Source organism: Panicum hallii, chromosome 7 (assembly GCF_002211085.1).
Source record: "Panicum hallii strain FIL2 chromosome 7, PHallii_v3.1, whole genome shotgun sequence".
Taxonomy (NCBI): domain Eukaryota; kingdom Viridiplantae; phylum Streptophyta; class Magnoliopsida; order Poales; family Poaceae; genus Panicum; species Panicum hallii.
This window is the reverse complement of record NC_038048.1, coordinates 41,775,377-41,803,222: the sequence shown is the minus strand read 5'-3', so window position 1 is coordinate 41,803,222 and position 27,846 is coordinate 41,775,377. Positions and strand designations below refer to the sequence as shown.

The window sequence follows — 27,846 nt, the reverse complement described above, 5'->3', positions numbered from 1 at the left end:
AGCAACGTTACTAGTACGCTTCTATTAAGGACATTTTCCTGAGTCGTCCTGACTGAACCGGAGATGGATCGAAATATCGAATTGTGCACGTTCAGTCTGTTCGTTCAGAACAGGCAGGGACTATACGAGAGTCCTCTCCCCAAACGGATGGAAAGTTGTTGGAGTCTTGGAGATGGGCCAGCCCAGTATTTCATACAAATCTGGCCACAAAAGCCCACCGTCAAACTCGTGTTTACGCCCACCGTCTTTCAGAACAAGCAGGACTAAACGGAGTCTCCAAGGACCCATCTGTTGACAGGGGATACTAACATTTTGGAGGCTCCAAGGCATGGCTGGAGGGGTCCCCGACTGCTGGTGTGATTACCCAGGCATCTCTTTGTCGATCAAATATGGATTATTCCAAACTAACCATTTCTCTGTTTTACAAAATAGCATGTAATTCACCTCTAGATCTATTGTATGCTGGGAATGCATGAGACAGCATATATATATATTTCAGTTGGACTCGATGCTCATTTTAGTTTTTATTATTTTTGCTAAGTTGAAGTCCAGTTTCCCCCCCCACATTATGTCTGTTTCTTCTCCCTCGTTTGAGGCTTTGAACCTAGTGAAAACGATTCAACACCATGAGAAGATTGTGATGTGAACTGAGCAAGCATGCCGGGTCTGCCAGATCGGCCCTGAAAGATCAAGTACCCAACAGGGCAGACCTTGTGCAACTCAACCCCATGTTGATTCCGTCCTTGTGTAATCCGTTGGAGAGCATGGCAATCTAGTACTAGGCTAGTACAGATCACCTAGGGGTCAAGTACTGTGCCCTACTGTCCGGTTCCCTCAGATCCAAGATGCAGGGAACCCACGTGGAGGAGAGATGGAGAGGACGGAAGTCTGGAAGGCTGAAAACTTGCTGGGACTGACGACTGACCGACCATCCGTGGCCGGTGATGCATCTGCCCCACAGCCACAGCGACCCATCCTACTGTTTTCTCTTCGCCATATCCGCAACTGATCTCCGCAGCCCTACGACGGCCTCCTTGGATAGTGCCAACCAAGATATCTCCTAACATGTTTTTCTTAAAAAAAATATATCTCTCAACATACACAGTGTTAGAGCTTGGCAATGAGGTATAGTGTTAGAGATAAGTCTCCATCGAAGAACTCGACTTTAATAATATTTTTAAATGGCAATACAGCCTCAGAGCTGAGAAGACCATAACCATAACTACTATTGGAGGTGTCCTAAGAGAGTTAAGAGCGCTGGCACCGCAGTTGGTGCTTGACAAATCTGGCCTCGGCCGATATATATGCACAGCACCAAATGGTCTTCAGACACTGCCGCATCAGGCGCTCCAGAACCAGCAACCACTGAATCCGCATCGCCTGCAAGAGAGGACCAGCCCCCAGCTTGTGGTACCTCGTACTCCTACCAATGTTCGGCACCTTCCATAATCCGCTGCTGTAATTGCTTCGGCCTCACGTTAACCCTTTTGCCAGGCGAGGAAAGGCAGCACCGGCACATCGTGATCCAAGCATTTTTTTTCCCCACTGGTCGCGTCAGACGCGACGCCAAGTGCCGGCACCTGATTGCGCGGGGACGATGGCTCTCCCACGTTTGGGCACCGGGCGCGAGTGATTCTGTCGGTTGTGGTGGGTCTGTCCCGTCCCGGGCGCCTCCTCGCCGATCTTCCTTTTTAAACCCCCCTCTTCTTCGCTCGCTCGCTCGCTCTTCAGAAGTTTCAGAGCCTGGGTAGCGAGTGTACACGGCACAAGCACAGAAGGCAGAGGCCACCAACCTAATCCTCAACTGCCCTCCAGACGCGAACTCCCTCCCCCTCCCCTGCCACCCCGGCAACCCCAACGCCACACCATCTTCTCTCCCGGCCTTGCCTTCGTCTTCGGTTTCGTTCCGGCCCGGGCCTCAGTCCTCCCCGATCCCGCTCCTGAACAGGAAGCTGGCCGGCCTGCTTCCTCCTCCGGTGAAGAAGGAGTCGCTAATCTTGGCCGGCTTTGATCCCTTCGTCGGGGGTTGCCCTGCTGCGCTTGGACATCGCGCCTCGACTGCGCCGCGGATTATCGATCGGCCAGCCATGTTCGTCAAGAAGCTCGTCGAGAAGGCCTCCAAGAAGGTACGGTGACTGGGTCCCCTCCTCCTCCTCCTCCCTCTCTGTCTCTCTCCCCATGCGTGCTCTGCCGTCTCAGTTTCCACCTTGCCTTCTCCTTCCTGCGTCTGTTCTTGCCTGACGCAGCGTGGTTCTGTGGTGTAGTATGTCGATGACGACGCTGCAGAACACGCACTTGAAATTTGGGGATCGGCGTGTCTTTCTTGCCGCTTAGGGGCTGTTCTTGTTTTTGCCTAGCCTCCGCACTGGTTAAACTCCTCGATTTTTCAGTCAAAAAAACTGATTCTTTAGAACGTCACTGTCCATTTTTCTTCTTCAAGCATTGTTTTCCTGCGGAAGCAAGAAAAGAATGTTGCCCCGTAGACGCCGTGGCGTATGGCTCGTTCGACTCTGACAGAGACACGGTTCCATTCGCAACCATGTTCAGAAATTCAAACGTTTTCGAAATGTAGGACACCCCAGGAGATCAAGGCGCGGCACTCGCAGGCCCATGTGATCTCATAAATGCCGAGCCACTAGAAAAGAATATTGGTTTCCAACACATTGTTTATTCCCGGCAGAAAATTGCTCTTACCGGTGGTAAAAGTGAAAGTAAAAACAAAAAATGCCGATCGGCAAGAACAGAGAGCGTTCGGCGCAGGCATGATCTTTGTTAAAGGCGATCGAGGCGGATAAGAATTTGCATTGACGGGGTCAGATGCTACATGGATTTAGTTAGTATAATCCGGAGCGCTCATACAAAACAATAGTTGGTCGGTGCTTCGAGATCAACGAACGATAGATTCGCTTACCCCAATGCTGGTTCAACGTATCGCAGTCGCGGGCCGGCTGCCGTCTGCTTCGCATCGAGTCGCATCTGGCCATTCGGCTGTCAGTCCAAGCATGTTTGTTTACCCATAACCCAGCTGTTTCCTGGCTCTGCTGCGCTGCAAGTGTTCCTTGTCCTGAAGGGGCCGTAGCGTAGCATGAGCACGGCCCGTGTCTGACAAGCCACTTGGGCAGATGATGGAGATTGGAGATGGAGATTGATACAGAGGTCAAGGAATGATGCTCTGTTGAAGACAAAGTAGATGCCGTAATCAACTTCAGAGTGGAGCAAGCTGCGTGCGAAGTAGTTAACGAGAAACGAGAGCAGGTCGTGCCGTGACAGTGACACGGCGAGCCGCGAGCGGAGAGCCCGGTGCTACTAGGGATAGAAATAAGCTGGTCACTGAGTTAGGATAACCTACACGTTGTTGGGCGTAGAGTTTTTCAAACTATCGTACGTGTACGGTTGTCCCCTGGCAGCTTGATTTTCAGAGCAAGCTAGATCCGGGACACATGGCAGTTCGGAATGGCACAACATTTTGTAAGAAAAAAAAAGAATGACACAAAATAAGGTGTGAGGTGTGCGAGACTGAGCCACCGAGGTGACCGGCCATGTGCAAATAGTGCAAGGCCGGTGGGTAGCTGGTCCAGGAGACCCGCAGCTGGTGCCACGTAACCTTTGTTTCATTCATCTTCTTTGTTATTAATCATTGCACTAAAAGTTCGGGGCGAGTCTTGCCCAATTTCTTGTGGGTACCATGCGGCTGGAAGATCAATTCCAATGCGATAGTAGAAAAAATTAGCTCCCGGCGAGGATCGAACTCGCGACCTTTCGCTTACGAAGCGAACGCACTACCACTATGCTACGGAAGCAGTTGATGCTGGCGTTCTGACACGTAATAATATAACAGCAAAACTTCGGAAGCATCAGCAGCCTGCGCGCCGAGGACGTGAGCCCGCGGCTGGCCTTCCACTACGGCGTCCCCGCCGACGCCTCCCTCCTCGCCTACGACCCCGTCCTCCACGTCCTCGCCGTCGCCACCAGGTAACAACGCGGCCACCGCCTGCTCCCCTTCTCCTTCCGCTTCTGCTTCAAGTTTTCGCTTCCAGACTCCGGTTCCAGTTCTTCTGAGTTCTGAGATGGCCGACACACATTTGCTTTCAGGAATGGGCAGATCAAGCTGTTCGGCCGCGACAACACGCAGGCTCTGCTCCAGTCCCCCTCCCCACTCCCTTCCAGGTTCTTGCAGGTACCGCCGCCTTCCCGTCTCCAATCCCATTGCTTAATTTGAGTGTCCAATGTCGCACGGGGAGACTTGCAGGCGACTCACTCTTCGCCGCTCCGTTTCAGTTTGCTGAGGGCCAAGGGGTTCTGCTCAATGTCAACACCCAGAACCAGATCGAGGTGAGTAGGTCTACATGCTAAGCATATTTGGTGCTGTCGTTTCCATGCCTTGGTAATCGGTAAGGCATCTTGTGTGCAGGTTTGGGGCATTGACACGAAAAAACTGTGCTATGTGCACCCGTTCGAAAAGGGAATCACTGCCTTTTCTGTGCTACAGAAGAGCTTCTACATGTGAGTTATAGTGCTTGCCGAGTGTATAAAGTCCAATGTATTTAGTGCTCTAATGGCAATTTTGCGCCTGGCAGATATGTAGGAGATAGTTCTGGAAATGTGTTTCTGTTGAAACTTGATCTGGCTCAGAGATGCCTAGCTGACATGCCGTATTGGATTCCTTGTGCTGAATCTTATGGTATGCTATTGCTTCACTGAAATATCTGTCTATCATGTCCAAACTCAACTTTATCAATCTGTGTTTCAATTTTTTGTTTTTGCAATATGTGGTTATATTAAAAAGAGAGCACTCTTCGGATGTTGGTTTAATTTTCAGAGTAATTCTTTCTATCAGAGAGTCCATAAAACGAAGTGGTTCTGAAATTTGGATCTTTTTTCCTGCTGAAGGTTCCTCTGCCAGTGTTGGTAATGATGTTGAAGTAATATTTGTATCACCACAGCCTATGTCGGAATCTAACAGGTTGATCTCTTCCTAAGACACGGCCATATATCCTAATTTTGGGATTAGCAACTGCATCTTTCTACTCCATCTAGTATCCATGTTTGATCTTACATACCAGACATAGAAAAGAAGTCTCATTAAGGTACACTCTTTCTGCTCAGGGTGCTTATTATCTTCAGAGACGGGGTTATGAGTTTGTGGGATATCAAAGCAAGCAAAGTGGTATCCACATCTGGTAAAACTATGCAGCAACAATCACACCAGGAGGCTAAAACTGTAGCATCCGCGTGCTGGGTTTGTGCCAAGGGAAGCAAAATTGCTATGGGATATGACAATGGTGATCTGTACATTTGGGCCATTCCTGAAGTTATTATAAATGCACAAAATTCCTCATCTATGGGCAACCAGAATCTACCTATTCAGAGGCTTAACCTAGGATACAAGCTAGACAAGTTACCAATAGTCTCTTTGAAATGGATCTCTAGTGATGGAAAGGCTGGTCGTTTGTATATCAATGGGTTCAATGATCATGGGCACCTGTTTCAGGTGGAAACACTGACCATCTTTACCAAAAGACATATTTATCTGTTTCTCAAATAATAGTTGTAGATTTGTCCACTGCCATAAATTTGAAGTGATTGTTTTTTTCCCTATATTACATCTGGATAATTAGGAGTTTGGGACTACATCATTTAGTTTCAGTGTGTAATATCAGTAAAGGAATGATAGAGTAGCCAAGAAGATACAAACTTAATTTATCATGTGGAGTTCCATTTTAAAATTACAATGTGCCTTGTAAGATTTTGTTTGTTCATATGACAGGCTAATTTAGACTCGATGATCAACTGATTTTATGTTTGGCTGGTCTGGAAATAGAAATACCGCTTAAAGTAAATAGTAAGCTAGGCAGATCAAAAATATTTTTTTACTTACCAGTGTCCAGAAACATTTGAAAGTTTCCCACCTCTGTACATTGTTGGAGCCATTATTTTTTCTGTATAAACATAGTTTGATGGCTTACATGGATAATATGCCATGATTGCTTCTGTTCACTAAGAACCGCATCTTTGTTCTGGTGTTTATGAATAGGTTCTGATTCTGAATGAAGAGAGTGAATCGCGAATTGTAAAGATGGTGTTGCCTCTCACTGAATCTTGCCAAGGAATGGAACTTATTACAGGGCTTAGTGACCCAAATAAGAACAGACAAAGTGCTCTTGTTCTCCTGTTGAAATCTGGTCAGATGTGTTTATATGATGATTCAGAAATTGAGCGATATCTCCTTCACTCTCAGTCTAGATCACCACCAACACTTCCAAACTGTTCATCTGTGAAGCTTCCTTATGGTGATTCGGGAATCAGTGTTGCAAAGATTTATACAAGTAACCCTGCAGCCTTAGCTTCTGTGGATGAGGCAAGTATAGATTTGTAATTTTCTTGCAGAAAATTTGAAGTTTGAACTCTTTGATCTGACAGTTTCATCTTCTAATTATGGGCAGGAATATTTTTCATTAGCCTCCAAATATCCATGGCTGTTCTCAATGAAGGATAAAGGCCAAACTTTAACAAGTTTTACCAACATTCATAAGACCCGGAACCTTTACATAACTGGACATCTAGATGGAACCATAAGCTTCTGGGATGCATCATGTCCCCTTTTGCTGCAGATTTTTATGATAAAACAGCAGGTTCCTTCTAATCCTCAATTATTTTGATGACCATTTAATAGTTATGCATTTGCATAAGAATTAACATGTTGACTCCTCGATAACTATGCAGAATGAAGACAATACATCTAGTGGCAACCCTATCACATCATTACAGTTCGACATGCCCTCCAGCATTCTGATATCTGGAGATACGAGTGGAATGGTAAGTTATTCCACGTCTATAAAACATGGTTTCTAGCTTGCATATCTGATACTCTTGCAGTGCAATGAAGATTCTTTACTCTTATTTCTAGGTCCGTATTATTACATTTAAAAAGGACTCCGCTGATAATATATTCTCCTTTTTAAACGGTACTGTTCTTGTCCCTAAACCCAATCTTTGGTGTTTCTATCTTGATATATATACTTATGTCTTGCTCGTCTGAAAGTTTACACTAAAAGTCTGCAACAATACCTGTTCTATCACTGAAAATATGTTGACCTTTACCAGTAACATTGTGTACTTGCTCAATTTAAATTTATGGAACGTGAAACTAATGAATAGCCGGCATAATTTTAGTATTTTCTGAGGGGCACCTGTTCGAGTCTAAAATCAGTGTGTTTTTTTTTTCTTCATAACATAATTTTTTGGCTTGTGATAGTAGTGTCCTAGACAATCATCATCAAATTTAATTATAGGTTGCCAATATCTGGTGCCTTCTGTTAATGGTAAAGAGTAATGTGATGAATATCCTTTTAAGCTTATTGATATTAGTATAGAAGAGATGTTTGGGGGTTTCCTGCAAAAGTGCAAATTTGTTCCTCAAAAGAAAAGGAATATGATATGATGTTGCTAAAAAATGGATAAGTTTGGTTGGTCGGACCATATATAGTCTACAAGTGTCAAGTATTCATAGAAGAAAGTATAAAGACACTGTTAGTGATTGGTATTTCTTGATCTTATCATCTGGATGATGTATCTTTCTTCATGATATCTTCAAATATATGATTATTCAAGTTCATATATGCTCTATCTTTACATGATCAAATAACTTGACAGCAAAGCAAGGAGATAACTACAATGTCAGAAGTATAAAGCTCAAAGGAGCTGTAACCACAACGTCTTCTATCTCGAAATCAAAGCATTTTGCTGCTGGAACAGAAAAGGGAATAGTAAGTAATCTGTTGTTTGTACTTTGTACAAAACATACTCCGATGTTTTCTTTCTGTCTGTTAATCCCTAGGCACTGTTTAGTCAACAAGCTTAATAGCCCAATAGCCCATGCAATTGTGCAGCTAGGTTTGAAGTAGAGCTGTCTTCATATATTTTTACCATTTCATTAATAAGATACTCCCTCCGTTTCAAATTATAGGTTGTTTTGATATTTCTAGGTGCATAATTTTTGCTATGCACCTAGATATACACTATGTCTAGATACATAGCAAAAACTATGCATCTAGAAATGCCAAAACGATCTAGAATTTGGAACGGAGGGAATATTTTCTAGGATTTTATTTTTTTCATATATTTTTACAATTTAAGAATTATGCCTTGAATACCACATGTTGTTTTTAATTTACATAGATAAGGCAGTTCCTCGGTCTCACCAACATGTTTGTGTCCTAGTTTCAGAAGATGACAGTTGTTTATCTACAAGAGCCAGAACTATCAAATATGAAGCTTTCAAAAAAATACCAGTATGTGGTTGCTATGCTACCTTATTGAAAAGTAGCAAACTAAATGGTTACAGACAAGATTAGCATACTATTTTCTTTTAAAAACACAAGAGAAACTGTGGAGTCTCATGACGTCCATAAAAATTTAACATCCATGGCTTACAATGGCTAATGCTATTATATAAGTTAGTGCTTGGTTATTTCATAGAGCTAACATTATGTCTTTAAGCATATGTGTGCCTCAGATTTGTTAAGATCAATATCTGGCCCCAGCGGTCTTAGCCAACAAAGTGCTATAATGTCACCAAATCCGTCTTTCAGGTATCAGTTATCAACGTAGAAGATGCTACAATCTTATATCAAAAACAGTTTGAATGCCGGCTATCTGGTGGAATCGCCTCTTTGCAATTTGAAATCTATGGCCATAATGGATATGACAAGGACATTCTGATAATAGCGATGGAAGATTCATCTATTTTTATTCTTGAGGAAGAAACTGGGAAACTTTTGAACCCCAACCCAGTCCAGACAGACAAACCCTCTAAAGCCCTTCTTCTGCAGATGTTGGGTGAGCTTTATGGCCTTGCATGTAAATCGAATCTTTTTGTTATATAAATTTATTATATTATCATACTACTATATCATCTAAAGCCCTTAACAATTCGTGCATGACAGAGTTATCACCCAATGATGCATCAGTTTCAGATAACCATGATACAGTGTCGAAGGAATCATTGTTGTTGCTTTGCACTGACAATGCAATCCGCTTATTTTCCTTGAGCCATGCAATTCAGGTATTTCTATTTCTACTTATCTATAATTTTTTTCTTTTACGTGAGTTGATGTTGTTCTTATGGCATTATACTCCATTCAGGGAACAAAGAAGATAATTAATAAGAAGAAATTTAGCAGTAGTTGTTGTTTCACCTCTCTTATTCATAGCTCGTCTGATGAAATTGGACTTATTCTTGTCTTCTCCAATGGGAGAATTGAAATAAGGTAAGGCAACAGTTTAGTTGTAGACCTCAATGTCTCTGTGGATATTAAAATGACGTTAATGTACATATCTACTTTCTTTTATGAAACTCCAGATCCCTGCCAGATTTATCCTTGTTGAAGGATGCCTCTTTACGAGGTTTTGTGTACTCAAGAAACTTGAATTCAACAAGTTCCATAGCTTGTTCATCTGATGGAGAAACCATCTTGGTACGTTACCATGCTTTCCTCAAACTATTTCAGCTTTTGGAAGACATTGTCTATTAATTTCACTTGTAAAATAATGCATTGCCTTTTATAAAAAAAAATAACCAGATCAATTTTACAGATTAAAGGAGAGGAAACCTATTTTTTCTCTACACTCTGCCAAGATGACATCTACAGGTATGTTATGGTTAGCAGTGCGTGTCATGGTCAGTATATGATTTTGATAGTTATTACCATGTAAAGAAGTTCATGTGCTGTCCTGAAAGTTCTGTCATTGGTGTTGCAATTTTTTGCCTTGAAAGAGATCCATGGGTTCATGATTAAAGCTTCTGCCGTAGTTGCCAATGTCTAACCTAATAATTCAAAATTTCTTTTCAATTCTAAAGCTAAATACCTAGATGTAGCTCCTTTTAGTTATTTTTTAGTTTGGCTTATAGTATCTGACTGCTAAGGTTTGTGCACAGGCACTTGGACAGCATTAGTACAGTATACAGAAAAGATACCTCACCCAGGGAAGAATCCTCTTTAATGGTGAAATCTCCTAAAGAAAAGAAAAAGGTATTAATTGATCATAGAAAAACTGGAAGCCATCTACATATTTTTTCTGACAGTGGAAATATGGAACAGGGCCTGTTTGGAATGATTATGAAAGATAACAAAGGAAGCAAATCAAAAGAGAGTGATGCAAATGGCAGCGAGCAATGTATTGCAACGACTTCTGAAGAGCTGGCTTCAATATTTTCATCAGCTAACTTTGCTCCACCATCTGAGAGAAGGAACAGTTCACTAAAAGATGAGGAAAATGTCGAGCTGGACATAGGTATATGCTATCGATTTGGTTTTACTTGTGCAGCAGCCTAGATATACTTATGTTTATATGTTTACCCCTGAAGATGATATCGACATCGACGACATCCCACAGAAGCAGAGAGGGCCACATTTCCCTGGTCTTAGCAAAGAGACAATCAGCAAGGGACTCCAAACCCTTAGAGGTCATTAAAGCACAATTATCATATGTTCATAAGATTGTAGCGCACTGTGGCTTTGTAAAATTGGATTCTGATTCAGAAAGAATTTCTGTTATGTCATTTATGTACGTGCAGGAAAGCTGAAGCCCAAGACTGAAGAAAAGACAAGTTCGGGAAATAAAAAAACTGAAGATGAAGCACCAGTGAGTCAAGTTGACCAGATAAAGATGAAATATGGATATGCAAACGCAGCAAATGATGTGAGCGCTTATAACTCATTTATGCAAAGCGTAGTTATAGAATAATGCAAAGTATAATTTAGTAGCCATGTTTGATTACGGTTTGCTGATCCCTTTTCATGTTTATATGAACAGGACTCAACCAGTGTTCCAAAAATGATTGGGAACAAGCTGCAGGAGAACATGAAAAAGCTGGAGGTAAGATGGTTACGCTTCTAATCTAGCCATGCATCACACACTTTGGAAAAGACTTCAGGTGCCCTAAGGATACTATTGACATGTTCTGAACAGGATCTTTCACAGTTCAGTCTGAACTCCTTGTTAGTGCCAGTTCCATATTTCTTTCAACAAAAAGCCCCCCATACAAAAATCCTGCAGAAATTTAGGATATTCGCTAATGTTGCCTGATAAGACATGCGACAGGCAGACGGTTAACTATGGACCAATGTGCTTTATGCAGGGCATTAACCTTCGGGCTGCAGATATGGCCACTGGTGCTCAGTCATTCTCCGCGATGGCAAAAGAGCTGCTCCGGACTACAAAGAACGAGAAGGGGACTTCATAACAATGTGGACCTATAACAATTTTTCCCTCCTGTTGTAAAGTTCTTTAGATTTTAGAATACCGCTGTTGTCAAATTCGGTTCCGCTACATATAGGCATGTTGTAAATAATGAATTTGAGGGTCACCGCAGGAACATTACATTGTGAATTGCTTTCTCTGCGACAGTTTCGTTCGTACATTTAATGAGAATAATACCAACTTTTTTCATGGATGAGCGATCAAAATCTCTAAATTCCAACTACATGTACTTCATGCTTAAAGCACAACTAATTTGGAACAGGTGCAGTACAATAACCAGATCCATGGTATATATAACTTTACCTTCTCAAGTTTAACAGAAAAGGAACACTTTCTCACCACCAAGAAATTGAATACACACAACGCAAATATAAAGTGCATCAAAATATGTCATGGCAAACCGCAATGCATCCCTTGATAAAACTAAAGAGAAACTTATCAGTTCAATGCACCATACTTCTGTTTCTTCACCACAAAACTATATGCAATATTATAAAGCCAAACACCACGATATCTCCAGCAAATACTACAACTGGACGCATCAAATATTCAAAAACGTACAAGTTCAGTTTGAATCCTCCAAAATTTTAAAAGTACAACAAATATCATATTACAGGCTACATGGAAGTGGGCACATCTAGGCAGCGATGCTCATGTCCTTGTACTCAATGTTATCCATAGTAAGTATGGAGATTTCTGTCTGATAACACAATCGTTTTAACATGCACACTAACTCCTCTCTTGACTACAAAATTTTGTCCAACTTTTCAGGTAGCACAAAAGTTACACAATGGTGTGCTCCTCAAGGGACGGAAGCATGGCTTATTGATGACTCACTTGTTCACTTTGAATCCTTATGCCGCTCAAGATATAACCGCCAAATGCATTCATTTGCATGTGAGGGTGAGTCCGTGATGGAAGCACCTGTATTGGACACAAGACGAGAATTTTGTAAGTTCATATACACTACTTACAAGGGACAGTGCTAGGGGCACATAAAATTAGAAGTGATAGGGCATCCTTCATATCTAGTGTAAAGACAAGTATATCTTCACACATTTCAACATTTGAATAAGAAAAATGCTCTAGTACTCAGAAGGAAAGGTATATGCTTGTTGCTCATGTACTAACCTGGTATTCACGTAGCCAGGGTTCAGAAAGTTGCAATCCAATAGCCCTTTTTGATACCTGCAAGGTGTGCATGCACTTTGCAAGAGGCTGCATGCAGATATATAGGACAAGAAAATATAAGCAACAATGAAAATCACATTTTACAAAAGAGCAAACAAAGGAAGCATAAAATAAATTAACATGACTTTTTTTCCCCACAACAGGTGTTAATAATTCAAGGCATGAAAAGGATGATCTATGATGTTTTTCAAGTTTAATCAAAATTCTAGAGAGCACAAACTCTAGCATAAATGAAATAAACCAAAGAATATTTAGTTCACGAGGGCACACTTCTATATGAATGTCTAGGAATATTTACCTCAAGATATTGATGATAGATAGCAAACGGAGCTGAATAAGACAATAGCGGAAGCAGATCAGCAACAAAACTCTCTACCTCGTGGCCCGGGGCAGCAACAATTAAACTGCATTAAGAAAAAACCATCATATCGATCATAACATATACCACAATATCATAAGAGCTTTCATCTATAACTAGTATTACCTGCTAAAGCCATGTTCATTCCAATATTTCATCTTCTCTGGTGATGGTGCTTTTCCAGGTTTAGATTTGGAGGCAATTGAATCACCATCACCACCTTTGCATTCTATAGATTCACATAGCATCCAGAGATCAAAACTTAATTTCACCAGAAACTTATTAGCTTCATTAACTGCTTACCAAATGAAGAGTTTTCATCTTGAACATCCAAAGAAGGCTTCGAGACCTCCATCTCAGTTGTTTGTTCTGTTGATAACTGTGCCTTCTCATCTGCTGTGTCAACTGCCTGTGCTAGAGATGCCTGTGCATCCTCATCTTGTACTACAACAGGCTCAACCACCTCCCCTTCAGTGCTACCATTGAGAACCAAAGGGGTATTCCCAGAACTTTGCATTGAGCATAGTTCACTAAGTGGCACCTGAACAATCCTGAATGTACAGTTTATCACAACATTTTCAGATATGGTATAACTTGAACTAAACTTGGTTGCCCCCCACTTTTATAACTTTAACTAGTTCGTTCATATATCTATTAGCTTCAAATAATAATATTTCTTATATGGCAGTATTGATCAATACTCAACAAGTGAATGCTTATATTAAATTGGATGGTTAAAACATTATCAAATCCAGTTTGACTGGCAATTGTGCTGTATATTGCATTATTCTCAAAATGACCTAACAAGGTCTCAAACTCAGTGAGAAATAATTTGTGCTTGAAATTTCCTCATAGAATAAAGCCTAAAGGTCCAACTTTACAATTTTACACTGTAGAATTGCATATTTAATTATTTAATGTGCTCTAACTCATGCTTGGACTTTGGATGGCAAATGTGCTACTGACTTGATTAAAAGCTCACTTTACCATAACACTGTTATCCAAGCATTCTCTAATTGAAAGCTACATAGTGCCAAAAGAAAATTACCTGCTGACCATATCACTGCTCAGATTGTACATTCTTATAATGTCTATGGAGCTGGGTACTGTACCAAGATATGTGCTGCAAACATATCCTGTACCTGTTAATTTGATGAACAGCATACAATATTAACAAAAACTTTACGACTTTACATAATGATTATAATGGGTATGCCAAGAAAACACCAAAAACCAATTCTAATTTCACAAAAAAAAATGTTGATGAATGCCGGACGTTGGCACTTGGCACTATGGCAGGTACATGTAATGTAAAATACATTTAGTAAAATATAGCTTCCACTTTGTGGCAAGCAGTGCAGCTTGCACACTTTAGAAATCACATACAGAGCATTAATTATTGGCTTATTGCTCAAACCAACAAGCATAAATCAAACAGTTGTATAGCAAATTCTGTCATAGGTTGGTGAGTTCATGTCCATCATAACTAGGTAAAGAATATTCATTTTGCAAAAAAAGGTATCAAGTGCAACATTTAGCATCTGCATATAGTTGATATAGCTGGATTGTATTCAATTCAACCTATTAGGTTGAATCTTAGTTAAGTAAAAGAGAAACATAGTTTACCTCCTAAACGTTCAGCAACAGCTCCAACAATTAAACCTCCAACCATATCAACCACAAGCACATCTGAATATGGACCAATGTTTGCCATAGACAATAAGAGAGATAGTGTGTCAACTCGCATAAACCTAGAAATCACAGCATAAAGCAACTGAGAGTTGTACACATTAAACAAGAAAAAAAACTGAAATTGAATATGAGGACTGAACCAAAATAACGGTTGCCACTTCAAGGAAAAAAATTACCCTATTCGAGCTGGACTTTTCTTGAAGTATGTCTCGCAAATGCTGCAGATGAAAAGGATCACAAAATTATGCTGCTGCACATATGATTCAAAATAAATTTAAACTTGACAAAGATCAGGAAATCAAAATTTTAAAGAGATACACCTTACAAGATATGAGTTATAGTAGAACACTACGAAATATATGCAAACTTGCTGACCTCACATGTCAAAGACTAGAAACTAGAACTAGATCATTGCATTATTCATCGCCCACTATGGTCTCTATGCACCCTATCTCTCAATTTGATATGTTCCATGGCATTTTTATATTCAATGCAACGGATCTGGCTTTGTTAATGGTAGTATAAAAATAATCATGTTCTCTTGTCTCTTGGAGAGAGCATTGAGAACATTTGTACCATGAAAGCATAAAGGTTAATATATCTGGTTGTGTGCATGAGACAGTATTGTAGATAAAAGATTTGGCATATTTTTAAAATGTACAAAAAAATGATAGAAATGTACCTTCGGGTAGAGGGGCGTCGCAAAAGAACTTTAGGCGCATATTTCTTTTGTTTCTTTAACTTGTATTTCTCCTACAATCAGGATAATTTAACTAAATCAATCAACAACACTCTTCAAACATCAGAAGAAATCAAAGAAAATAGTGTTACCAAAATATTATACTAACTTGTGAGAATACAGTTTTCTTTCCAAATGTTGAACTATTCGCTATCAAAGCTTCCACGATCTCGTCACCAGTTGCACCATCCCTATTTTGGAAAAATAAATTTGCAAAAAGATTTGGGTGTTAAATCCTAGAGAACAGAGAAAGAAGCATAGATTACTAAATATAAGCCGCATATGATCAAGATCTCACCTCTTCATTGCCTCTATGTCATCGCTAGATAAATTCTGGGCTGTATTATTATCAACCAGGGACCTATTGTCCCTGGTTTCATCCTGCGCTTGGCCGTCAGCACCATCTTGCATGCTATCATCTGGATAAATGCATCATTGTTACAAAAATCAAATAGTGTAAAAGCGTATGTTTGGCTGAATCTAGACAGTACGAACCATTGCAGCATGGTGTTTATCTTTATGGGAAAAAACTAAAAACACAAAATGACTTGTCTGTAGGAATAAATATCAAACTATCACTCACTAGGCACAATGATAAAGCAGAGTAAGATTACGGCACTTGGGACCTAGCGAAGGTTCAATAGCTAACTAACAATGAAAATGGCGTGCTTCTATTATTTTTCAGTACACTATTGCAAATTGGAAATTGGGAAGCTCTTCAAGTTAAAATTCTACCTTTTTAGTTCAAAAGTTTAAAACTGAATGTAGCAATTCAAGTTGAGAATCTCTCCAATTCGATTAGAAAAGTGCTCACTAGTTTTTTAATGAGTCAACTTGCCAGTCAGAATCCTTGAAACTTGAATTGTTTTGGCTGAGAGGTTTAAAACTGGTGAGTTGGCAATTCACGTTGAGAGCCACTGATTCGAGTTGAGAGGTGTAAGTTAGTTCGTTAATTAGTGAACTTTGGCTTGGAAGGGGCTTCGAATCAGAATCCTTACCGCGGGATGGGGCATCTGCGGCGGCGCAGGGTACAAGCCCGTCAGCTCCGACGCTGAAGAGGGAGCCGAAAGGGCGCCCCGCCAGCGGCTGCAGCGAGCAGGTCTTGTTCCCAATCTTCACCGTCCTGCGCCCACACCACAAGAGTTGGTTTCCGGTTCGTGGAGAAGTTAGGGAGGATGAGGCGGGGAGGGTAGTACTGACGCTGCGGGGGTGAGGCGGAAGAAGGCGAGGCGGTCGCCGTCGTTGATGTCGAGGAGGACGCTGCAGCCCTCCCACGCCTCCCGGGGAATCGCTGGCGGCGGCGGCGGGTCCATTGGTGTGGCCGGAAGTTAAGAGAGTTGGGGAGAAAGCGAAGCGACAATCGAGGGTTTAAGGATGGAGCGGGTTTGTGTTATTAAAAAAATAAGGGAGAGAGCGAGTCGAATTCTAAAAAAAAAATAAGTGCGGCGGCGGACGAGACGGAGGTGTGGAGCGGAGGGACTGGGAGCTAAATTCGAGAGCAAAAACAGGGTTCATTTTGCATAATTTTGGATCGCGGTTAATAATTGCGATCCAAATCAGGGGTATTTTGCAAATATTCGGATCCAAATTGGGGGTCTATATGTAGAAAGTAGTGGTGTTAATGTAAATATTTAGATCCGGATTATTTAAAAATAACTCCTGATTTGGATCGCGATTAGTAATTGCGATCCAAACCAGGGGTCTATTTGTAAATAATAAGGGTGTTTACGTAAATATTTGGCCATCATTTTTTTAAATATTTCAGGCCGGCGGCATGGGAGCCAGCGAGGTCGCCCTGCATCCCCGCGACTCCGCGAGCATCCTTCGAGTTTGCGCCCCCAGATGCTGCCTCCGGACACCCTCCCGAACGACACACGGCCCTAAATCCCCAAGTCCAGGACGGTGAGGACGAATCACCCTAGCAACTGCTTATAGGCTACAGCTCGGGCACTCGCACCGGCTCCTCCGCTCGGCATCTTCTCGTCGCGGATGACTCTCCAAGCGCAAATGCAGCGGCATCGAAGCTGTCGGAGAGACCGGTCTTGAAGGTGACCTTCTCCGGCGAGGAATCAGGGACGCGTGCACCTGGCCAACTGGCGGTGTTCATCTTCTTCGTCCGTTCCTTCAGCCGCTCGATGCCCAGACGCCGCCGCCGCATGCCACAGCCACCAGATCGCGCTGGGGACGGGAGGAGGGTGGGGTCTCTGCGCCGCTGGTATTCCGGTACAAATGCGGGGTAAAAGCATCCTGAGGTCTCATCCCAGTGGCCATGGCCAGTGGCCAGTGGAGCGGCAGAGCTACCCGAGGCGCCTCTGCTCTGCTCTCCTCGCGTGCCCCCTGCCCTGCAGCTGCAGGTCCACGCTCCCACAATTCCCTTTTCCCCTTTACTGTTAATGAAACACGTGCTCAGGCACGGTTTGGAAAAAAAAAACAATCCCCTTTTCCCAGCATCTCCTCCTCCTCTCCTCCCGGTTCCCGCGGTGTGTTATTCCCCGAACGAGTTTTGCCTTGTGGCAACGAGCGAGCTCCCCATTCCCGGTGAGCGGCCTGAACTCACTTGTCTATTCTCTTTCTGTGTGTAGTCCGTGTTGGCTTGGTAGTAGGGAAGGAAGCCATGGACCAGTTTTACAAGAGTCCTCTGCTCTGCTGGAAGAAGACAGCTCATTGCAAGATGTGCCTTTTCTACATCTTCAACCCAAAATTCCCGAACTCCTTGCTTAGTCTTCTACCGGTATGACTGCTACTCTGAACGAAGTTTGGGAGAAACATTGGGAGCCTATTCTTTGCTAGTATTTTTCTCTGTGAAATGCAGAGTACCATTGGTTGCACAGGTGATGGATCTGTTTGCATCCGTGGTCAGCTCGCTTCCAAAAAGCGTACAGGAAAATGGAGGGGTTGCTCCTTAACCATAAGTGAGAACTGAAAAAAGTGGTGTTGTATAATAAGCTTTGTTTTAAAAGACCATATTATGGCCTGCGATGGTTAATTTTTTTGTTAACTCATATATGTGAGTTCTTTATCCAATGCAGCATGTAAAAATACGCTGCTGCAGTTTGGTCATTCTGCAGGGCATATCTCCGGGCTGCAGATATGACGACCGGTGCCCAGTCATTTTCCCCTCTTGCTGTGTTCTTTAGAACAGAGTAAAGATTAGAAGGTGCCCTCATGGGCAACGCCACAAAATGCAACCCCATCCTGTTTTGCTCATTAGCATGGCACGTGGCAACGTTTCTTTGCTGTAATTCAGTTCTGAAAATCTGGGCTGAACTTGTAGCTCAAAATGAGAGTGCATGAAGAATGTGAATAGTAGATAGTCCTACGATCACGATAAGTAATAAAACATCCAAGAACTAAACGTGTGTTCGTTTACTAAGGTGTTTAGACCCATCACATTAAAGAGAATCTTGTCATTTAGAAGTATTAAATAAAATCTAATTATAAAACTTTTTGCACAGGTGCTAATTCGCGAGACAAATTTAATGAGCCTAATTAATCCATAATTTGCCACAGTGATGCTACAGTAATCATCCGCTAATCATGAATTAATATACCTCATTAGATTCGTCTCACGAATTAGCCCTGAGGTTCTGCAATTAGTTTTATAATTAGACTTTATTTAATATTTCTAAATGATAAGATTCTGAGTCATAACTTTAGACCCTGCAAACAAACATACCCTCGTCAGATTGATAACGGACTGCACAGCGAGACGTAATCAAAGAAGCGCGCACAACACGAGGTACATCATACGAGCATTGCAAATAAACAGATGCATCCAAGGCACCAACTCAAGCATAGACCGACTCTAAAGGACAAGAGAGAACATTAACGGCAAACCAACTGCAGGGTAGTCACTCGATCGGTCGATACAACAAGCAAAACAACTGTTTACACATGAGGATGAGGCTGGCAACAGTATCCGGCTCTTTACCTGCTGTTAAACGGGTACTCCAGCATGTCATAGCCCTAGGGTACCTTCCATCTACGGATTCTCCTTACAGCATATAACATCAAAAGGAACAGCGGCATAGGAAGCTAGGTACAAAAGAAGCAAACACCCAATTGCATAGCTGCTGTTCCCCCATCCTACTATTTACTCCTCATCTTCATCCTGCAAGGAACAAATTAAGCAGATATTAGCAACAATAGGCAAATCCCATCAGAGTGATGACACATGGATTTTATATACCTCGTTGCCATCCTGCTCATCATCATCCTCAACCTCGGACTTGGACTTGTCAGAACCATCCGCTTCCTCTCCCTCCCCACCATCAGTCTTGGCCTTCTTGGAGCTAGTGCTCTCCTGATAAAAATAGCGCAGTACATCATCACTTAAATAGAAACATAAAGTGCAGGAAGTGCAACATCAATTTCATGAAATTCGAGACAGCAGTAATATGGGTAAGTGCCTATCATTGGATGCCTAAATTACTCAACCAGCAAAAGCAGCATTCCTATTCAGACATCAGCAGAGATCTCCATGCTATCTTCTCCTGATTTTCTCACTTCTAGACAACATTTTAAGTAGGCAGCTTCCAATGTAATTGAAAGATGACTTCCAACAATGCTGGATAATTACCGAATTAAAATCTGGAGAACATCCAGATAGGAAATTTTGAGGTTCAACCCAAAGATTCCAGAGAAGGGACAGGTTGCAAGATTGGGTTTCCAACAAGACAATTTTCTGCTATGGTAGTGTTAGACGGGAAGGGGAGAAGCTAGGTTTAAGCAGTCGGCATCAGATTCCCTTGCCATTAGAGCCGATTCAAGGTGAAGCAGCACTGAAGCACACAAAATGGCTATAATAATCTGGACACATGGATTAGAAGTTTGAGAGGAGTCCAAATGGAAAGAAAGGGAAACATGACAGGGTGGAAACTAGTATAAAGCACGTGCGCGCATTGTTGCTTCATCCAACGGCTCGGATTCCATCATGGGAGGATATGGTGAGGGTAACTGCTCACAAGAAAACCAACTGATGCACATTAATTAGTTCCAATGCTATAGGAACTTAAATCCAGGTGCAACAGCACTGAATGGAGCGTGCAGTGAAGGCTATAGAACTCCTGTGACAGATTTGCAAGATTGGGAGGTGAGAACCCAAATGGTAGGGAAGGGAAAAGTGACCTAGAATTGTAGCTTATCACAATTGACAGGGTGGAAAGTAGCATAAAACACGTGCATGAGTTGTTGCTTCATCCAACAACTCGAATTCCATCATGGGAGGATATAATGGTGTAGGTGGGTAACCGCTCACAAGAAACCGACAACACACATTAATTACTTCCCATGTTATTGGAGCCGAATCCAGGTACATCAGCACTAATTGGAGTGTGTCTATAAACCTCCAGCGACAGGGATTGCCAGCTTGGGTGGTGAGAACCTAAATGGCATGGTGGGGAAGTGACTCTGTAAACCATAACATATGACGATGGACAGGGAGGCAAAAAAAAACAGACATCATTTGTGTAGTCCTTGATCCATCCAACTACTAAGATTCCAGTAGAGAAAAATGCAAGAGGTTAACCGCTCACAAGATAAACGAAAGATGGCCCTTAATTAGTTCCCATGCTAGTGGAGCCAAATCAAGGTGCATCAGCAATAAATAGAGCATGCAGTCATGGCTATAAACCCCCAGTGACAAGAGTGAGAGCCTAAAGGGAATCAACGTGCAATAGCACTGGGTAGAGTGCGCACATTGTTATAAACCTCCAGTGACAGAGTGAGGGCCAAAAAGGAAAGTGACTCCACAAGTCATAACGTATCACGATGGACATAGTAAAGCAGCAGAGAGCACGTGCATGAGTCCTGGCTTCATCTAACTACTTGTATTCCGTCATGAAAATCTAACAGTACAGGAGGTACCCACTAGCAAGATAACAGAAAGCAAAACCCTAGTAATATTACCTTTTTCTTGTTTGCAGGCTTGCTTGCCTTGTCTTCCTGCTGCTTCTTGCCCCCACCATACTTCGCCTTCTCCTACACAAGTAAACGTTAAACAGTTAGCACGAGAAGTACTTGTCTTTCCTTTTACTGAACAGAGACATTTTAACTAATGTGAGAAACTATATAAGCATTGCAGGCATTCGTATACCTCATCGGTCATAGAGCGCCACTTCTCGCCAGCCGCCTTGGACACCTGTAAGCAAAGCCACCAACCAGCACAGACACATATGAGCCACCCGAGCGAAACCCTAGCAACGAGCTACACGATTAGGGTTAGGAGAAGCAACTCACCTCCTTTACGCCCTTGAGCTCAGGGTGCTTCTCCAGGTACTGCGGCCTGAACTCAGCCCTACAAACACCATCACGCATAAAATTCAACAAAACCCTAAAGTTCTGAAAGAGGGTGTGCGTAGATCTGGAAACGCGCGACGACGAGGGAGGGAGGGTAGTGCTTACAGAAACGCGAAGAAGGGGGTGAGCCCGCGCTTGGGACCGCCGGCCTTCTTGCGCTTGGCGCCGGTGGCCTTGAACCTGCATCGACGCAACAAATCACACGCGCCGAGACGCGCAGGAATCAGTCGCTACCCGCTGCAAGCCACATACGAATCGCGCACGGGGAGAGGGAGGGCAGGAGGTAGGCGAACTTACGAGGTGTCGGTGCCAGCCTTGGCCTTCATGGCGGCGCGCGGTTAGGGTTGCGGAGGGCTAGGGCGCCGGTGACGGTGACGGTGAGGATGGGGTTGTGGGAGCGGGGAGTAAGGCTTGGTCTGGTTGGGGAAATGCGATGCTAGCGAGGGAGAGCGATGATGATGAGGAGAGGAGAGGGGGTGTCCGCGTGACTGCGTGAGAATGGATGGGGGACTTGGGCTCCGTTGGGGAAAGTGGATCACGAGGCCCCGGTACGGCCCACTTTTGCTGCCTGCACGCTCTGTTGCCCAGCTGCATCGTGTCTCTCCTCACTCCCAAAAAAAATGCATCGTGTCTCAAGAAACACCAAACACACCCAAAGAAAATGCATCCACGTTGAGGCCTGATAATCCATGTTTTTTTACTGAAAATGCATTTATTCCGGTCCCTTATAAAACGCTAGCAGGTTACCCACACACTAACAGTTGATTAATAAAAATAGCTAGGCTAATTTCTAGATTCTAACAATTGATTAGAAGGCTTGGAGTGCGATCATTTTGTTCTCGCTTACGTTTGGTGCTGGTTCGCAAAGTGGATGAGTTCATGCCCAGCAAACATGGGTGAGGAGAGTTTCCTTGTTGCTACTAGATCTCATCCTCTTCTTTAATAAGTGTGAAGATTTGCGGCGTGCCTTGTATTACTGAGAAAGACTCGAATCCGTGACCTTTATTCCGTGTGTTATGTTGTTTAATGTTGTTTCATGTTACGTTTATATGTAAGAGTGTAAGTGCTGTGACTGAACTCCGAAGTACTTTGTGCCTCCCTTGCTCTTCTATACTACGGGGCTAAAGAGTCGAAGTCCTACTAAGATCGTGTTTGGTAAAACTTCTCTACCGGCTTCTTCGATGATTCTTGATGAAGCCTTATCAAACAGGTGAAAAAAAAACAGCTCCACAACAAGAAGCTCCTGCAAAATCCAAAACAACTTACACTAGAATAGAGGAGCAAAAATTGGCTTTACTGGCTTCTCCTCTCTCCCCCCAAGTATTAATTGTCCATAAAATTACCTAATTTCATAAAATTACCTAATTTGCCACCATTTTACCAAACGTTTTGAAAAATAGCTTCAGCTCCATCGAAAAATCTGCTTCACCATTGAAGCTGAAGCCGGAGCTACCAAACAAGCCCGGTCTGTTTGAAACTACTTCACTCCACGAATTTTAATTCCGCTCCATCAACTTCATCATGAAACAGCTCCACATAGAGGTTTTAGAAAGAAAACGTAGAGCTTAGCAGCGCTCCGGCTCTTGACAGTTAAGCTAACTTCATCTTTGAGGCACCGACTCTTGCCATAGTGTGCAAATATCCTCTAAAAGGTAGAATCACTTTAAGACAAGAAGCAATAACAAACAGACCCTAACAATGTATTACTCGAGAACGGATTCAGTGTTACCACCTCTTCAGGTGTTACCATGTTACTAAATTTAATAGCATCTATATCGGTGCATCAAAAATTCATCCAAAAAATAAAAAGATAGAGCACGCAAACATCTACTATCATGCAAAGTTTGAGGTTGAACAAAAATTTGTGCAACAAGAAACAAAAAAGAGAAACTTGCATTTGAATAGTTGCAGTCCATTCATATTTGGATGAATTTTTGATGAACCAATATAGATGCTATTAAATTTAGTAACACGGTAACACCTAGAAGGGTGGTAACACTAGATGTGTTCTCTGTATTACTCTCGCTACCTTCTAGCACCGGCAGTCAGCTTAGTGATCTTATAACCTCACTTCGGAAAATGTAAACGTTCAAGTGGCTTAGCCAATAAAGAGAAATGGCATCGTATGTTATATACCTTTATAGGAAAATTTTCATTTTACTTACTTTAACAATTCATTTTGTTCGCTTAATCCCATAAATAAAATTTAGGCTTAATTTACTTCCCCAAACTATTTCAATTGGTACAATCTACCCCCTACTGAGATTTCTCTCTTTTATTTCTCCGCATACAAGTGGAATTTGAACTTCAAATTTTGCAATGTAACTTATAATATGATGCCCTATGCTAGAAAAATACATTATAATTTTTTCATGAATATTTTTTATGCAGAAAAGTATTTTTGTGATAAATTTCATCTTAAATGTTTCCAACTTATGAAAATAACCATGAAAAATTCTTAATACATTATAATTTTTTCATGAATATTTTTATGCAGAAAAGTATTTTTTTTGATAAATTTCATGTTTAATGTTTCCAACTTATGAGAATAACCATGAAAAATTCTTAATGTATTTTTTAAATATAGGGCATCATGTTCTCTACCCACTCATAAATTTTGAACTTAAAATTCAATTATATGCGGAGAAAAAAAGAAAAATAGCATTAGGGGGTAGATTGTACTAACTGGAATTGTTCGGGGAGTAAATTAAGCCTAAATTTTTCTCGGAGGGTTAAGCGGACAAAGTGAATTGTTGAAGGTAGTAAAATTAACTTTTTCCTTATTATGTACACAAATCATTAAACACAATCTTCACAAAAAAAAACATTACGCATAAAGATTTTTGTTAAACCAACCAGCACCGCAAACTATTTTTCTAAAGAAATATAATGAAGATAAAGACATATACCAAACAACTCAGAAGCCAATATGTTCATGGAAAAAAGAAAAGAAATGAGTACAGAAGTACAGTATGCAGACAAGATCTTCACTCTTTTACGGCCAGACAAACTATAAAACCATAAAAGGTATGCTCACTTCCTGTTGTTGCCCCGGCTTCCAAGGAAAAAAAGGTATATAAACAATCAGTACGGTGGCATTGTAATTTCAGCAATTTTTGGAGCCAGTAAAGAATCGATGTCCTTCAGAACTATACAATGGCGGGGGCCATAGCAAATATACAAATCAGTTCTTGTTGCATAAACATCACTATAAATCTGCACAAAAGGGCCATCAATAGTAGCCACCTTGTTATGCTCTTTTAAAGAAGCAATAGCAAAAGAATAAGCAACTGCTAAGTCTTTGCCATTATTCTGAAGTTCCTCTCAAGTCCTGTTGTGCGTTCTCCATCTGGAACTGTATCATATTCTCCTTCCACGAGCTGTTCTCCAAGTACCTCTCGTAGAATGTTACCTCACCGTCCAATTTTGATGCTAGCGCCACCATACTTCGTGTTCCATATCGTGCCTGAAACCAAACAGAAAAATGGCTATAGTCTGTTTCCTAAACGAATTGTGAAAAGACACCTACATAGCTATTCAAATACCGAATGTCATACGTATCACCTGTCCTTTTGCAGTGTCAATGAAAATAGAGCTTAACTTGTACTCCCATTCAGGATCAACGCCAGTATCCGGCACCATGGATCTATCAGGCTTGATTGTATCCATCATCAACTCTTCTACCATCTGTTTTAAAGAGGCTTCTGAATCATCATTTGTTTCCAGATATTTTTTGAAACTCTGTCCTAAACGCAGTGCCTGCAGGGTGGGAAATGAATTCCGCAAGTAAGACATACGCAAGAATCGTTTGCCTCTAAATTATTTAATTTAGTCTGAAAATTACCTAGAAGAGCAAGAAAGAATGGTATCCTTATGTTAACAACTGATAATTGTAAGGAGCACAAGAAAGGGTATGCTTTTGAGTGAAATTGTGAATTATTTGTACTAGCTCATCTCTTCTTTTTGTAGCACATATGAAATGAACACGATAAAACTAGCATAAGTCAATAGTGTTACATTTACTTATGAACTCCACGGCTACTAAACCAACTTAGTAAAAAAACCAATGCAACTAAATTGACCAAATTATTTACTCAATCAGCTTTAGAGAAAGCGAAAATAACAAACATAGACCAATCATTCGGCTGCAATAGATATTTCAGGTAGTACAGGGTAGAAACTTGCCATATGCAAAAGCAAACAGCAAATAGGACATAACAATACAAGTTCCATTATTAACTAGTAATTTCTCATATATTCTTGTAATTGTAAATTAAGCAGATAATCATGCACTTGTAACATCACAAAAATAGCTTATAGGAATTTGTTGATAAAATAACCAGACATTTAGAAAAGGAAATTCTAGAAAGAAACAATAGAATGGCAAAAACAAACCCAGCTAGCATGTCACAGCAAATTGCAAGATAAATGAGCATCCTGCATTTCACTGCAACCTGCAAAATTAATGGGCAGTTTGCATAATAAACTGATGGGGATCAAGTAGACCTGTAGCTATTGAGATTACAACCGCACCCGGACAAGCATTATAGCATTAGCTTGTGCACATAAGAATCTCATCTCTCAAATGTTTTATAACTTCAAAAAAAATAATCACATTCGTAATCATAATATCCATAGAGAATGAATATTCGTCTTACCTTTGGCCAAGGGGAATCAATTGCACCATTTGAAAGCACATGAAGTCCAGGAGCAACTGTTTGAATCACAGGATCACCTCCAGGTCTATTAGAGATGTAAACCATGGTTCCGGAGTTCACATCAGCCAATATAAGGTTAAAACCATTGTACTGATCTGCTTCCTTTGCAATTTCTGTGGCGTACTCCAGTGGACTGTGGCTGCCCTACATACAAAATAAAACAACTTTGACGCAAGGTTTTCTTCAAAAATATTAAACAGGGAGCTATGGGGAAAAATATGTAAGCTGAATAAGTAAGGTTTCCACATAGAAGGCAGCACAAATGGGCTACTCAGTAGCAAAATCTAGAAATCATTTTACAAAGGCGAGACTAGTTTGTTTGAGTACCAAAGAAGAATGCTGAAACTTGACCGCAAACCAATCTAACATTCAAGACAGCCATGCCTCTACAATTTTCTTCTGCAAATGATCTTATCTACACAAACAGATTGGCACCATGGTCGCCTACCGGCACATAACATCTTAAGAAGAGTTCATTCCCTTGCAGCATATGCAGAGCACGTCCCACGGAAATCTAAGGTTAATCCTCCATCATCATGCCGTGGTTTGAAATAATAATCAATTCATAAAATTGACAAGGTCGAACCTGAAGAAACCTGACGGGGAGCTGCCCTCTGGTCTTGGCGCCGATGATCGAGTCGGGCTCCCGCACGTTGGTAAGAAAGGCGAGCTTCCCGTCCCTCGTGCACCCCATCCACGTGCCCCCGCCGAGCTCGTCCCTGCCTCCGAGGATCTCCTTGCTGTCCTCCCCCGCCGCCCACCACCGCGCCGGCTGCGTCGGCCTGCGCCAATTTGCCGGTACGTAGGCTTAGAGAGATAGATGCATCGGACACAAGAAGCGGCGGTAGAGCTGGACGGGGCGGGGCGCGCACCTGGAGAGATACTCGTCGCGGTTGAACAGCAGGAGTAGGCGATGCGCCGGGTGGCACTCCCACGCCCACGCCGCGATACACATGGCTGAGATTGACTAGGGCTCCGGGCGGTGGTAAGGAGGGCCGAAAAGGATCGATAGCTCGCCGGAGCTGCTGTGTGCTAAGCGGCCGCGGCACCTCGCCGGTGGATAGGCTCGACCAGGCCCACCAGGGCGGAGGGGCGGAGACGGCGAGCTGGCGTATTTGCCTAAACCCCCCTGCAAACGTGCGTATATATGTACATAGCAGGACTTGTCCCTTCGCCTTTGGGAAGGCCTGATCGGACGACGACTCGAGTACTATCCATCCGCTTTGGATGGGCCTCGCAGTCCAAATCATCGGCTCCAATTTTAGCGGGCCGTCGTAATCGTGCTCTAGCAAGTGCACGGCCCACATCGTGTCCAAGACTTGCACCCGCCGCGCGGTACGCCTCCAGGGCTCCAGGCTCCAGCTCTCCCACGGCGGCACGAGACAGACCGTGCGCCCGGCAGGGGCGAAACCGCCGCTGGCGCTGCTCGGACTCGCCGGCCCGAGCATCGCAGCAGTGCAAAAGCCTCTGGGAGAAACCTAGTACCGGTTTTTGAATTGGGGAAGGATGGGTGGCGCCACGCCGGTTGGGGCTTGTGGCTCGGCTGGCCGGCTGGGAAGAGAGGCGTTATCCTGGCTGGAGCTAGGAGG

The 27,846-nt window shown here is 42.5% G+C and overlaps 4 protein-coding genes and 1 non-coding gene across 6 annotated transcripts; 1 reads left to right on the top strand and 4 right to left on the bottom strand.

Annotated features, from left to right (window-relative positions):
* The first annotated feature begins 1,733 nt into the window (after positions 1-1,733).
* Positions 1,734-11,451, top strand: LOC112900306. Of its 2 annotated transcripts, XM_025969120.1 has the most exons (24): positions 1,734-2,126; positions 3,839-3,972; positions 4,093-4,177; positions 4,279-4,332; positions 4,412-4,503; positions 4,578-4,681; positions 4,891-4,963; positions 5,107-5,491; positions 6,035-6,358; positions 6,444-6,632; positions 6,724-6,816; positions 6,908-6,965; positions 7,654-7,766; positions 8,592-8,838; positions 8,946-9,064; positions 9,145-9,269; positions 9,362-9,476; positions 9,595-9,650; positions 9,938-10,031; positions 10,101-10,293; positions 10,367-10,465; positions 10,577-10,701; positions 10,816-10,878; positions 11,141-11,451. In XM_025969120.1, exons 1-24 carry the CDS (start codon positions 2,088-2,090, stop codon positions 11,243-11,245), a joined length of 3,084 nt encoding a protein of 1,027 aa, XP_025824905.1. In that variant the 5' UTR covers positions 1,734-2,087; the 3' UTR covers positions 11,246-11,451. The 2 variants fall into 2 exon arrangements, with proteins under 2 accessions (XP_025824905.1, XP_025824906.1); XM_025969121.1 differs by lacking the exons at positions 1,734-2,126; positions 3,839-3,972; positions 4,093-4,177; positions 4,279-4,332; positions 4,412-4,503 and having other exon boundaries at positions 4,594-4,681; positions 4,820-4,963.
* On the bottom strand, positions 3,729-3,800 carry TRNAT-CGU. The gene has a single exon. It is a non-coding gene; the product is annotated as a tRNA-Thr (tRNA).
* Positions 11,452-11,728: 277 nt separating the features above from the next.
* Positions 11,729-16,620, bottom strand: LOC112900305 (tRNA (adenine(58)-N(1))-methyltransferase non-catalytic subunit TRM6). The gene is made up of 13 exons (XM_025969119.1): positions 16,443-16,620; positions 16,241-16,365; positions 15,541-15,661; positions 15,352-15,433; positions 15,186-15,256; positions 14,680-14,721; positions 14,438-14,562; positions 13,860-13,953; positions 13,115-13,362; positions 12,938-13,040; positions 12,752-12,857; positions 12,394-12,480; positions 11,729-12,186 (listed from the first exon to the last, which is right to left on the bottom strand). Exons 1-13 carry the CDS (start codon positions 16,553-16,555, stop codon positions 12,085-12,087), a joined length of 1,419 nt encoding a protein of 472 aa, XP_025824904.1. The 5' UTR covers positions 16,556-16,620; the 3' UTR covers positions 11,729-12,084.
* Positions 16,621-19,048: 2,428 nt separating this feature from the next.
* LOC112901286 (DNA-binding protein MNB1B-like) lies at positions 19,049-22,002 on the bottom strand. Its single transcript, XM_025970165.1, has 7 exons — positions 21,837-22,002; positions 21,645-21,719; positions 21,480-21,537; positions 21,337-21,381; positions 21,150-21,221; positions 19,432-19,545; positions 19,049-19,353 (listed from the first exon to the last, which is right to left on the bottom strand). Exons 1-7 carry the CDS (start codon positions 21,863-21,865, stop codon positions 19,336-19,338), a joined length of 411 nt encoding a protein of 136 aa, XP_025825950.1. The 5' UTR covers positions 21,866-22,002; the 3' UTR covers positions 19,049-19,335.
* A 2,580-nt stretch (positions 22,003-24,582) lies between these two features.
* On the bottom strand, positions 24,583-27,394 carry LOC112900994 (transport and Golgi organization 2 homolog). Its single transcript, XM_025969793.1, has 5 exons — positions 27,130-27,394; positions 26,844-27,039; positions 26,198-26,401; positions 25,104-25,298; positions 24,583-25,005 (listed from the first exon to the last, which is right to left on the bottom strand). Exons 1-5 carry the CDS (start codon positions 27,210-27,212, stop codon positions 24,847-24,849), a joined length of 837 nt encoding a protein of 278 aa, XP_025825578.1. The 5' UTR covers positions 27,213-27,394; the 3' UTR covers positions 24,583-24,846.
* Positions 27,395-27,846: the final 452 nt, after the last annotated feature.